The following is a 12,725-nucleotide window of genomic DNA, read 5'->3' as shown; positions in this document are numbered from 1 at the left end:
GATGGGGCATACACATGGTCGGAATTTCCCATGGAAAAAATCCATCTGACTTTTTCTATGGGAAGTTCCAATTGTGTGTACAGGGCATGAGTCATCCCTGCTTGTCCAATCCACAATCCAAAGGTAACAGATGGAACAAAATTAATTTTGGATTCATTCATGAATACTATGATTTAGAGATTCTGATAGATCCACCTCCATCCAATTCAAACACATCTTATTTCACGTTAAACTAATGGTCTCCCAAGTTCAACCCCAATACAAAAAGAATCTTATTAGAACAATCATGCTACAAAAAAAATGGATCTGAATCAATTTGTATAATTCGTTAAGTCATAATGTTATTTCGGCTTTGTCAAACATTAACATAATTAATGCACAAACATGAACATCATGTCACCCAAATGAAACAAATGAATATGAATGAGTTTGTTGTTTTAGTTACAATTTATTTTGGATTTGTTGAAATTCATTACTATTGAGATTCGTATACATCCAAATCTCAGAATAACTAAATCCTTTCATGAATTTCGATTTGTAATTAATTGCACATGTCTATTGTCTATCTAATATGCACACTGATGTGAGCGACATCAATGTAATGTACTGCAAAGAGTGCCTGTGCTATATCAATGTCTGTAATAAATAATAAACAACATATCTTTGAGGACACGAAAAGACAGAAAACAGGAACATTTTGAAAAACGTTTCATTTAGTTGGACGTTGTGAAGAAAACTGTGTAATTTCCACATTCATCACTAACCTGTTAAATAAGTTGAATAATTCTAATTACTGTAATCTAACTTTCTAGCTGTCTGTTTATATAAACCTCTGAATCAAAAAGTCACTATCCCAAAATTAGCCTACAAAAAAAAAGGCCTTTAATTTCACCGGGCTGCTCTTTATTTTACCGGGCTACCTTTTATTTCACCGGGCTGCTTTTTATTTTACCGAGCTGCCTTTTATTTCACCGGGCTGTCTTTTATTTCCCTGGGCTGTTTTTTATTTTTACCGGGCTGCCTTTTATTTCACCGGGCTGCTTTTTATTTTACCGGGCTGCCTTTAATTTCACTGGGCTGCCTTTTATTTCACCGGGCTGCCTTTAATTTCACCGGGCTGCCTTTTATTTCACCCAGCTGCCTTTTATTTCACCGGGCTGCCTTTTATTTTACTGGGCTGCCTTTTATTTCACCGGGCTGCCTTTTATTTCACCGGGCTGCCTTTTATTTCACCGGGCTGCCTTTTATTTCACCGGGCCGGCTTTTTTTTCACCGGGCTGCCTTTTATTTCACCGGGCTGCCTTTTATTTCACCGGGCTGCCTTTTATTTTACCGGGCTGCCTTTTATTTTACCGGGCTGCCTTTTATTTCACCGGGCTGCCACCGTGTGGATGCATCTTGCAATAAATCAGCTTGGACACGTCATGGGTTAGATTCCTGTTTATCTGACAGTCCGGCTCTGTTATTTCAGTCCCCAGCTCTGAGGATAGATTTCCTATTTTTCCAATAGCACAGCAACAAATTTCATTAGGAAGATAATGCATTTCTCAGGAAGTGCTGTAGACTGTACGGTGTATAAATAGCAGCACAAACCATTGCAGCAAAGGGTGGGCCAGGGGATCTTGCTTATCCATCTGCTTCTTGATTTCCAAATAAGGTGCCTGGAGCAATAAAAATAAAAATACGTATAACATAACCGTGCAATCTCTAAACAAACAACGCATAGACAGATTTAATGCCGAAGTGATGTAAGATGGAGAATTTAATTTGTGCGACCAAACGCTATTTAAAAATAAGCCATGCCATTAATTAGTAATGGTAGCCTTGGCTGTGATACAGAACTGTATAATAAGAGTTATATAAGGTCATATGAGGACAGGCCGCCTCGTTCATGAGAACTTCAATGCTAAGAGGCAGGTTACTCGGGTTACCTGCTGCCTCCTGTCAATCTAGATCACTTGTATTATGTATCAAATAATTTGGAAGGGAAAATGCACATAAAATGAATATAATTTTGGCTAGCTCTGCGTGAAGTCCAACTCCTCCAGGAATCAGAAATAATCTACCCTTACAATGGGGCTCCCCTGCACTTCAGGGGCTAATGCTCATTATGCCCAGGGGTGGTGGAATAAGAGAAAATTCTTAGCTTGCTCCATGCTCAAGGGTTGTCCTCCCAGTGTGACTTGCCCGCCTGCAGCTTCCTCTCTAAACCATAGTGGCACGCTCTCCTCCGCCATGTATAATACAGGGTTATAGCCATACATTATACCTCATGATGGCAAATAAACCTACAGGGAGAAGCAGGCAGTACCAGAGCCACACAGAATAGGAACAGGGTAAGTAATCCTGTCTGTTCATGTACCTCTTAGACATAATGAGCATTTAACCTTTTCTTGCCTGGGGGCCCCCACTGCAAAGATAGATTTCTTTTTTCATTCCTAAAGTTAGGATTTAAGTATTCCATCTTAAACCCTTCCCATTTAGCCACAGTGTCCCTTTAACAAGGTCTGTAAGTCCAGGGGGGGGGGGGGGCTTAGTTGTCACAGTGGTCACATGAACAAGAGCTCACAGTGAATGCACTCTAAGCACAGGAACCTTGTCTGCCCATGGATACAAATGTGGCACGTGTTGGTGTTATAGAGGAGTTCTGCCCCCCATCAAAAAATGTTATGTCAGCAGCTGCAAATACTGTAGCTGTTGACTTTTAATATATGGACACTTTCCTGTCCAGGGTTCTCACAAACGCCAAACTTCCGAGGGACGGCGCCATCTCCCAGCAGTGGGGAAAGGTACCTGTCAGAAACAGGTAACTGCTGCCCCCTCCCCCTGAAAGAGGCCAAATGTGGCACGGGGGGGGGGGGGGAGCAGATAGGTGGAGCTTCCAATTTTTTTGGTGGAACTCTGCTTTAACCACTTAAGGACTGCCTCCTGCACATATACGTCGGCAGAATGGCACGGCTGGGCACATGTACGTACAGGTACGTCCTGTACTAGTACCCAGCCGTGGGTCGCGTGCGCGCGCCCGCGGCGAGCTCCCACGACCCGGTCCGAAGCTCCGGGACCGCGGGTCCCACGGACCCGATCGCCGCTGGAGTGCGGTGATCGGTCCCCGGAGCTGAGGAACGGGGAGAGCCGTGTGTAAACACGGCTTCCCCGTGCTTCACTGTGGCGGCTGCATCGATCGTGTCATCCGTTTTATAGGGAGACACGATCGATGTCGTCACACCTACAGCCACACCCCCCTACAGTTGTAAACACACACTAGGTGAAACGAAACTCTTTCAGCGCCCCCTAGTGGTTAACTCCCAAACTGCAACTGTCATTTTCACAATAAACAATGCAATTTAAATGCATTTTTTGCTGTGAAAATGACAATGGTCCCAAAAATGTGTCAATATTGTCCGAAGTGTCCGCCATAATGTCGCAGTCACGAAACAAATCGCTGATCGCCGCCATAAGTAGTAAAAAAAAAAAAAAAATGAAAAATGCAATAAAACTATCCCCTATTTTGTAAACGCTATAAATTTTGCACAAACCAACCAATAAACGCTTATTGCGATTTTTTACCAAAAATAGGTAGAAGAATACGTATCGGCCTAAACTGAGGGAAAAAAACTTTTTTTTATATATTTTTGGGGGATATTTATTATAGCAAAAAGTAAAAAATATTGAATTTTTTTCAAAATTGACGCTCTATTTTTGTTTATAGCGCAAAAAATAAAAACCGCAGATGTGATTAAATACCACCAAAAGAAAGCTCTATTTGTGGGAAAAAAAGGACGCCAATTTTGTTTGGGAGCCACATCGCACGACCGCGCAATTGTCTGTTAAAGCGACGCAGTGCCGAATTGTAAAAACCCCTTGGGTCATTTAGCAGCATATTGATCCGGTCCTTAAGTGGTTAAAGTCCACCCTATATTTCAATGCACATACTGTATGCGTTAAATTGGCAGTAACAGGTTAACGCAGAAAACAGTTAGCCTAGCAATATATACAATATCTCACAAAAGTTAGTACACCCCTCCCATTTTTGTAAATATTTCATTATATCTTGACAACATTGAAGAAATGACACTTTGCTACAATGTAAAGTAGTGACTGTACAGCTTGTATAACAGTGTACATTTGATGTCCCCTCAAAATACCTCAACATGCAGCCATTAAAGCGGAGTTCCAACCATGTAAAAGTCAGCAGCTACAAAAAGTGTAAGTGCTGACTTTTATTAATCAGACACTCACCTGTCCCATGGTCCAGCGATGTGGGTGAACCAACCCCTGCTCCTCTCCCCCTCCTCTCTGCGGCGTCGGCATCACTACCGTGGGCGCCCCGCTGTGGCTTCACAGCCAGCACGCACTGCGCATTCACGAGCCATGCTGCGTGCTGTGATTGGCCGGGCAATCTTCTCAGACGTGTCCCAGAAGATTGCAGGGAGGGAGAGGTGAACTTCCTTCCGGCACAGCGGACCCCCGGGAGGAAGTGGGAGCTGAATGCCACTAAAAAGAGTGTATCCACCCCCCCCCCCCAAAAAAAATGGCATGCCAAATGTGGCATGTCAGGGGGTCACCGTCACTTAAAGTGGAAGTTCCATTTTTGGGTGAAACTCCGCTTTAATGTCTTAACCGCTGGCAACAAAAGTGAGTACACCCCTAAGTTAAAATGTCCAAATTGGGCCCAATTTGCAATTTTCCCTCCCAGGTGTGATGTGACTCGTTAGTGTTACAAGGTCTCAGGTGTGAATGGGGGGCAGGTGTGTTAAATTTGGTGTTATCGCACTCACGCTCTCATACTGGTCACTGAAAGTTCAACATGGCACCTCATGGCAAACAACTCTCCGAGGATCTCAAAAAAGGAATTGTTGCTCTACATAAAGATGGCCTAGGCTATAAGAAGATTGCCAAGACCCTGAAACTGAGCTGCAGCATGGTGGCCAAGACCATACAGGGGTTTACCAGGACAGGTTCCACGGAGGTACAAACTATATGTAGCATAGCCCTGTCGTAGGCACTTGTCAAGAGTGCCAACTATGCCCATCCTTTTTGCCCCCCATTCATAGAAGCCATACTATAGATTCCAGCAATGAAAAGTGCTCTGTGAATAAAGATGGAAGGTCTTTCATTCAACTTCCCGTCCTCCATTTTGAGTGCTATAATACAACTTCTTTGAATGAAACATACACACACATACCTAAGGCTACATTGATACAGCCACATGGGTGTGGATAGATTTGTGTGCCCAGAACTCTGCAGAACACTGACCCTGAACACACACTGGCTTTGTCCATAGTCGGTCAGAGGCTCTATGGACATACCTGCTCAGGTGGACAGTTACATGCAGAAAGCAGCAGTATGTAAATGTAGCCCTAAAGAACATGTAAAAGTTCTCAGAAACAAGCCTGAAGGCATGAAAGACATCCCAACACTTGGCAAATGTGCATGTTACAATGTATTTGCTTTTTAAATACAGAAGTAAAAATTGGGGCCTGATGCTTACTTGAGTCATCTCTCTAATAGAAGCGATGCTGTCTAATGCCTTCTGAACTCTGTCGTAATTCTTTTTCTGTAAAACAAATAGATAGGTCAAGGAATGTGCAATGCTATTAAAACAGATGAAGAACTAGCCTTGGTTTATTGTGCAATTTTCATTGCAACTAGTTTGTGACTTTCATGCATCTATGGGAAGTTGCATTGAAGTTACATCAAAGTTGCTGATTGATTGGAAAGGCCGCCATTAAAATGAAAGTGTTTGTAAAGGATTTTTTTTAAATAATAAACATCTTATGCTTACCTGCTCTGTGCAGTGGTTTGGCATGGAGCCGCCCCAATCCTCCTTTTCTCAGGTCCCCGCCGCTACTCTGGGCCCCACCCCCTAGCCGAGTGCCCCCATAGAAAACCACTTGCTATGGGGGCACTCGTACATGCTCACTCCCGAGTCGGTTCTGTGTGTCCATAAGACACAGAGTGCAGCTCAGCCCTGCCCTCCCCACTCCCACCTCACTGTCTGTGAATGACTGCTGATGCATCTCGGCCAATGAGGAGCGAGAGACCCGGGAAAGCCTCGGCTCTCGTACACATTTGCTGGATTGCTAAAACGAGACTGGGCTTCTTAGATAGGAATTAGGGGGGGCTGAGGGTGGAACTGCACACGGAAGGTTTTTTACCTTCACGCATAGAACATACAGTACGTAAAACCGTCAGCCTTTATTATATTTTCAGGTGACAACGTTGCAGGTCGCATGCCAATTCGCAGCAGCGTGAACTGGGGCTTAGTCCACCCAAACTCTAGTGTTTAATTTAGGAGATTTCTGTTCCTGTTACAAGGGAGCTCCAATGAACTCTGGTGAGTCTCCAGATCTGTTCACCTGCCCCTGTCATTACAAGGGAGTACCACTCTTTTTTATAATGTGGAGAATACAACTAAAGCTGGGCAGAACTAAAACTCTGAGGAAGGGCATAAACAGAGCCATGGCAGACAGGTCTTACTGGTGGTTGTAGTCTTACTACAAGAAGTCATTGAGTGGCTCAGCTCCCCAGACCTTACCAAAAATTAAAATATAATGTTTTAGTTGACCAAGCCTGTCACGGGAAACATACAAGTAGTGCCTTTGCTAACCTCCTTATGAAAATATTGGTTGCCTAGCTGTCCCTTTGATCCTCTAATATGTTTTGATTCAAGTTTCAATATAATAAATTCTAAGTTCAGTGGCTACATGCTTGTCCTAGGTCACCAATATAGAGGAGCTAAGCTTCGGGCCAAGCTCAGTTCAACATGAAACTGTCACATGATGGGATGTTACAGTCACAATCACCTGCGGGCGCGGAATTCTGAGATTGAATTTAATGGGTGATGGTGACATCATTGAATTAATTTGGCCACATGGCCATATTTTGTCAACGTCATTAATGATGTCACCAGCATGTTACGTCTAATATTACCCTTTGTTATGTTTGATGGTGGGGCAGGGAATTTCACAGCTGATTGGGGCAGCAGCCTGCTGTCATGTGATAGGTTCTCACAGGTTCATTCTGATCTGAGCTCAGCCTGAACCTTAGTTCATCCCTAGTCAGCAACACAGAACATCATTAAAAGAGAAGTGTGGCAATCGAAAATGGCAAACAATCATGCTCACCTAGATGGCTGCAGCACTGGTCCCAGCTGTAGCTGTCCCCTGCTGCCACTACACTGAGAACTGAGCGATCAAAGACTGCTAACTGATCATTTTCAAGTATTTAGTGTGCTTTTGCCCCTACAGCACTCACTGGAGCACCGTGCCGTGGAGGGGACAGGAAAAGCTGGCTCAGCCTCTCAGCCCCCGTACACACGTCCGAGGAACTCGACGGGCAAAACTCATCGTTTTGCTCGTCAAAAATTCTGTGTGAAGCTGCCGAGGTTCTCGGCGAGCCAACTTTCCTCATTGAACAACAAGGAAATAGAGAACATGTTCTCTATTTGGCTCGATGAGGAACTCGTCAGCTTCCTCGGCCGAAAGTGTACACACGCCCGGGTTTCTCGGCAGAATACGGCTCCGATCGAGTTTCTGGCTGAATTCTTCCGAGAAACTCGGTCGTGTGTACCGGGCCTCAGCATCTCACTGAGAGGCTGAGCCAGCTGCCAATTCAGGCATCTGGGTGGATCCCGACATTAAAGTTGGGATCTCGCCAGAGCCTAGACTGAGTGATGTTCGCTGACGGCTGGACACGAGTTACAGGAGTGCGGAAATAAGTGGCCCAAAAAAGCTATGGCCCTATTTCTCCTTTAAACCAGACACAACCAGACAGCACTTTTATAAGTTTCAAATTAAAGGAAGTCTTATGCAGATAATAAATTAATTACTTTTTTTCGAACACCATAGACTCCATTCACAGACCTAAAAGATGATATTTTCAGCTGAATCTAATAGGAGTTAAAAATTGCCATCATATGACTGGAAAAAAAAAAAATCTTATCCCAGTTTAAAGCTTTGTGAATTGAGCTTCATGTGTGTATAGCATGTTTAATTAAAGAATTATGAATGCATACTAGTGAACACTTACTCTGGGATTAAAGGCCAGGGCCTGAGAATCATTGGGGTCTACCACCGAAGGATATGGCTCAAAAATAACAACTTTCCTTGGAGATTCCAAAGCAGACCGACACATGGATACTAGCAGATCTACAACCTAGAAACAAAAAAACATCAACAACAATAGACTGCATATACTAAAATTATTTCCATTTTATATAAGTCCAAAATATAAGAAACATTCAAATTACAAAATATTTTGGACAAATGCTGGACAACACTCGCACTTGCGGTGGAAATATCAGTAGAGGCACTACACAGCCTTCTGTTGACTCTATGGCCCGGATTCACGTAGCACTTACGCCGACGTATCTACAGATACGCCGCGTAAGTGTCAATGTGCGCCGTCGTATCTATGCGCGGTGCTCATAGAACTAGATACACTTGAAAATAGGCTTCCTACGACCAACGTAACTTTCCTAAGCCGTTGTATAGTGGGTGCATATTTACACTGGCCGCAAGGGGCGCCCCCATTGATTTACGATTCGAATATGCAAATGAGTGAGATACGCCGATTCACGAACGTACTTGCCCCCGCCGCATTAATATACGCGGTTTACGCAAGGCTTACGTCCGGCGTAAAGTTAAGCCTCATAAAGCAGGTGTAAGTCATGTTAAGGTATGGACCAGGGAACAGCCGTCGTATTTTATGTTGTTTACGTAGTAGTACGTGAATAGGGCTGGGCGTAGGTTACGTTCACGTCGTTGGCAGTGATTCGACGTATCTTAGGTAGTATTTCCGACGTGATTCTGAGTATGCGCACTGGGATGCGTCCACGGGACGGCGCATGCGCTGTTCGTTCGGCCCATCATTTGCATGGGGTTACGCTTCATTTAAATGGATCACGCCCACTTCCACCTACTTTGAATTAGGCCGGCTTACACCGAAGAAGTTAGGTTACGCTGGCGCAACGTCGGGAGCAAGTGCTTTGTGAATACTGTGCTCGCTGCTCTGCGCTATGTCAGCGTAGCATATATTCGATACGCTACGCCGGCATAACTATGAGCCGAGCTACGTGAATCCGGACCTATATGTCTATCTGCACATCTGCCTTTCGAACATTTGAGCTAACATTACTGCCTAAAGAGAGTCTAAAGCCTCGTACACACTATCAAATTTTCTGTGGACAAAGCGTAGGACTATAGTTCGAAGGGAGTTGGCCAAGAACTTGTATTGCATACAAACGGCACATAATTGTTGGCCAACAAACACAAAATTACGCGTTTCTTCAGCTCATCAACGCCACTCTTTGCGCAACTTCTGCTAATGTTGTGTTATGGTGAGCATTGCTTCTGAGCATGCGTGTTTGTACTATGGAGTTTTGTCCAACAGACTTGTGTACACACGATTGGAAAATCCAACAAGACACAATTGTTGGCAGACAATTTTAAAGCATGCTATCCAGTGTTGCCCACCATCAGTATTTTTACTTGCATTCAGTAAAAAACGGCCACTTTTCTCCTGCAGGTCAATGCCAGTGACAGGAAAAGGTTGCCAGTAAAAAATATGGCTAAGCCTGCCCAGACCCAGAGTGCCTGCTACAGTGTCGGAGTGTGGCAGAGGCGGTGCCTGAGCGTGTTGTGTGACCTCATAGTGCAAGGAGACCTGAGCAGAGTGGGCAGATCCTTGTGTGTGTGATGGGAGCAAGGCAAGGCGGGAGCGAAACTGTCAGTGCTATTTGGACTTCAGTGGACTAAAGGGACCACCTACCGTGGAGAAAGACTGTCACTGTGACTCAGTAGGGGACGTGTCATGTCGTGAGGTGTCATCATCTGTGGTGGTGCACAATGCTGTCAGTGTCTTTGTGAGGCCTCGTACACACGACCGTTTTCCTGGACAAAATCCATCAAGAAACTTGGTGGCAGAGCTTTTTTGCAGTGGAAAACGGTCGTGTGTATGTTTTTCGTCGAGAAAACTGTCGTGGAACTCGACGAGAAAAAAAGAGAACATGTTCTCTTTTTTCTCGTCGGGAGTCTCAATTTCCTCATCTTGTTTCTCGTCGGGCTGGTTTACGACGAGAAACACATTCATGTGTATGCTTAGAAACCCGCGCATGCTCAGAATAAAGTATGAGACGGGAGCGTACCTTCGGTAAAAGTAGCGTTCGTAATGGAGATAGCACATTCGTCACGCTGTAACAGACTGAAAAGCGCGAATCGTCTCTCACCAAACTTTGACTTAACACGCAGTAACATGAGATTAGCAAAAGCAGCCCCAAGGGTGGCGCCAGTGGAATCGAACTTCCCCTTTATAGTGCCGTCGTACATGTTGTACGTCACCGCGTTTGAGAACGACGAGATTTTGTCTTGACAGTGTGTATGCAAGGAAAGCGCGACAAGATTCTCGACAAGCCTGACAAGGAACTTGTCGAGGAAAACAATGTTTCTTTTACGCCGAGATTCTCGGTCGTGTGTACGAGGCCTCATGTGTGCGCTTGCCCATTCTGATTTCTTGCCCTCTTGAGTCCTGTCTCTGAGCTACTTACTTACTATTTTAAAAATAATATAAGAAATATGATTTTTGCCTTTATACCTTACATCACATTGCTAGTTGCATATTGTACTTGTTCGTAACCTAAATACTGACTTTTGCACTTGAAACTGTCATTTTGTAACTTTTTGGAAATTCCAGTAAAAACATGAATATGCCAGTAAATTCTGGGTGCCGTGTCAGTAAATTTCAATCTGGTAGGTTGGCAACACTGATGCTATCCCACATCTATCTATGCTATCCGTGGAAAATCCAACAACAATTGTCCGATGGAGCGTACAAACGGTCAGATTTTCTGACAACAGCCTGTCATCACACAATTCCCATCGTATAATCCAATCGTGTGTACAAGGCTTAAAGGAAGCAGTTAAAATCTGTTGGATGTGCAGGCAGGGGAGACAAAGATGGAGGAGCAAGGACGTCACATTGGGATAGCACCCTACAGAGGCCACTGTCCAGTATAATGACTACAACTTCACTGCAATGTGCAGGACCAACACCAAACTGTAGAGGTTCCTTAAAGTAAGTAAGGCTAATCATCTTATCTTCCAAAAGGGATGCTTTACAGGCTTAACTAACTCCAGCTAAGGCCTCGTACACACGACTTGCTGGGAGATATTTTTTTGCCGAGGAAACCGGTCGTGTGTACATTTTCGCTGAGGAAACTGTCGAGAAACTCGACGAGCCAAAAATAAAGCATGTTCTCTATTTCCTTGACGGGAATGGAGAAAATTGGCTTGTCGAGTTTCTCGACGGCTTCACAAGGAACTCGACGAGCAAAACGATGTTTCGCCCGTCGAGTTTCTCGGTCGTGTGTACGAGGCCTTAGTGTACTCTCGCATTTTCTGAGATTGGAAGTGCAAACTGAGCTACAAGTTCAAGAGATGTGCTTGTTTAAATATATGTTGCGGCCAGGGGCGGACTGACCATTCGGCACTCGGGGCACTGCCCTAGGGCCCCAAGCCACTAGGGGGCCCCATCAGGGTTGCCGGCCTCAGTAAAACCAGGGACAGTATGTAAAAATCTGTGTTTTTTTACATCTGTCCCTGAAATGTCCCTTACCGACATCTTTTTGGTCTAAAAATCCCAAGATTATAGCTACCCCACCTATCCAGTACCTTCTCAGTGTGTGTATGTGCATACCTCCCAACCGTCCCGGATTTCGCGGTCCCGCGATTAGGGCTAGTGTCCCGCGATTTCGCGCCCCCCCGGTTAAATCCCGCGACTTGAGGTTATTCCCGATATTCGCGGCAAATCCTTTGGTCCCTCGATTGGCGGCAACCCCCCCCGCTTAACAACTCCAATCCATGGATTCCCCCCCCTGCTCAACAACTTTGATTCCCCCCCCGATCAAGACCCGTAGACCCCCCCACGAGCAACAACTTTGAGCTGCGAACCCCCCCCCCCCAGCTCAACAACTTTGATCCGCGGACCCCCCCCCCCCGCTCAACAACTTCTTGTGTGGTATACTGTGTGTGTACTGTGTGGCCCCATAATCTATTTCCTGTGGGCCCCATAATCTTCTATTGCCTGGGGGCCCCATGAGTTGTCAGTCCGCCCCTGGTTGTCGCTAGACAGTCTTTCCAAAATCCATATTACAATTTTCTTCATTACCTAAAACTAGCCAAATTATAACAATAACAAGAGAACTATACCAGTGTTTACATAGTAGTACAATTGATGTATTGTTTAAGGAATATTATTATTGTCATGGTTGCAGTGTTGCTTTTACCTACCTGAGCACCAGTGGCGATTTCATCTGCGGCTTCATTCATTACACCTAATGTTTGAAAAGCGAATACACATAGCTCTCTTTCACACACTGTGGGCTAAAACAAACAAAAAAAATACAAACAGCATAATTACTTATTTCTTGCATATGCAAATAACAGTAATCAATATATATGGGATGACAAAGCACAAATTGGAATAAAATGTACTAGAGGTATCTGTGCATGATAATCTGCAGGAGCCATGAAACCACAGGGCACTCGGTATCACATACAATGCAAGGCTATTAACCCTTCATTGTATGTGAAGGAAGTCCAAGTCCAGAAGGAGGCTTCACAAGACTGGCTCTTGGATGGAGGGGACCCTGCTGGAGCGAGGAATAAAGTTGTCATTACTCCCTATTCCTGCACCACTAGACTAAATGAGCAGTAGACATGTACACG

The 12,725-nt window shown here is 44.7% G+C and overlaps 1 protein-coding gene across 6 annotated transcripts in view; it reads right to left on the bottom strand.

Annotated features, from left to right (window-relative positions):
• PARP8 (poly(ADP-ribose) polymerase family member 8) overlaps positions 1-12,725 on the bottom strand; it is a 409,395-nt gene that overhangs the window by 72,004 nt on the left and 324,666 nt on the right. For all 6 annotated transcript variants that reach the window (XM_040339250.1, XM_040339246.1, XM_040339237.1 and 3 more), the window contains exons 15-18: positions 12,288-12,380; positions 8,032-8,157; positions 5,492-5,557; positions 1,594-1,661 (exon numbers count right to left, since the gene is read on the bottom strand). In XM_040339250.1, coding sequence (XP_040195184.1) covers positions 1,594-1,661; positions 5,492-5,557; positions 8,032-8,157; positions 12,288-12,380 — 353 coding nt within the window. The remainder of the gene's footprint in view (positions 1-1,593; positions 1,662-5,491; positions 5,558-8,031; positions 8,158-12,287; positions 12,381-12,725) is intronic.

The sequence above is a fragment of the Rana temporaria genome, chromosome 1 (assembly GCF_905171775.1).
Source record: "Rana temporaria chromosome 1, aRanTem1.1, whole genome shotgun sequence".
NCBI classification, from domain to species: Eukaryota; Metazoa; Chordata; class Amphibia; order Anura; family Ranidae; genus Rana; species Rana temporaria.
The sequence above is the reverse complement of the archived record's forward strand: the minus strand, read 5'-3'. Positions and strand labels throughout refer to the sequence as shown.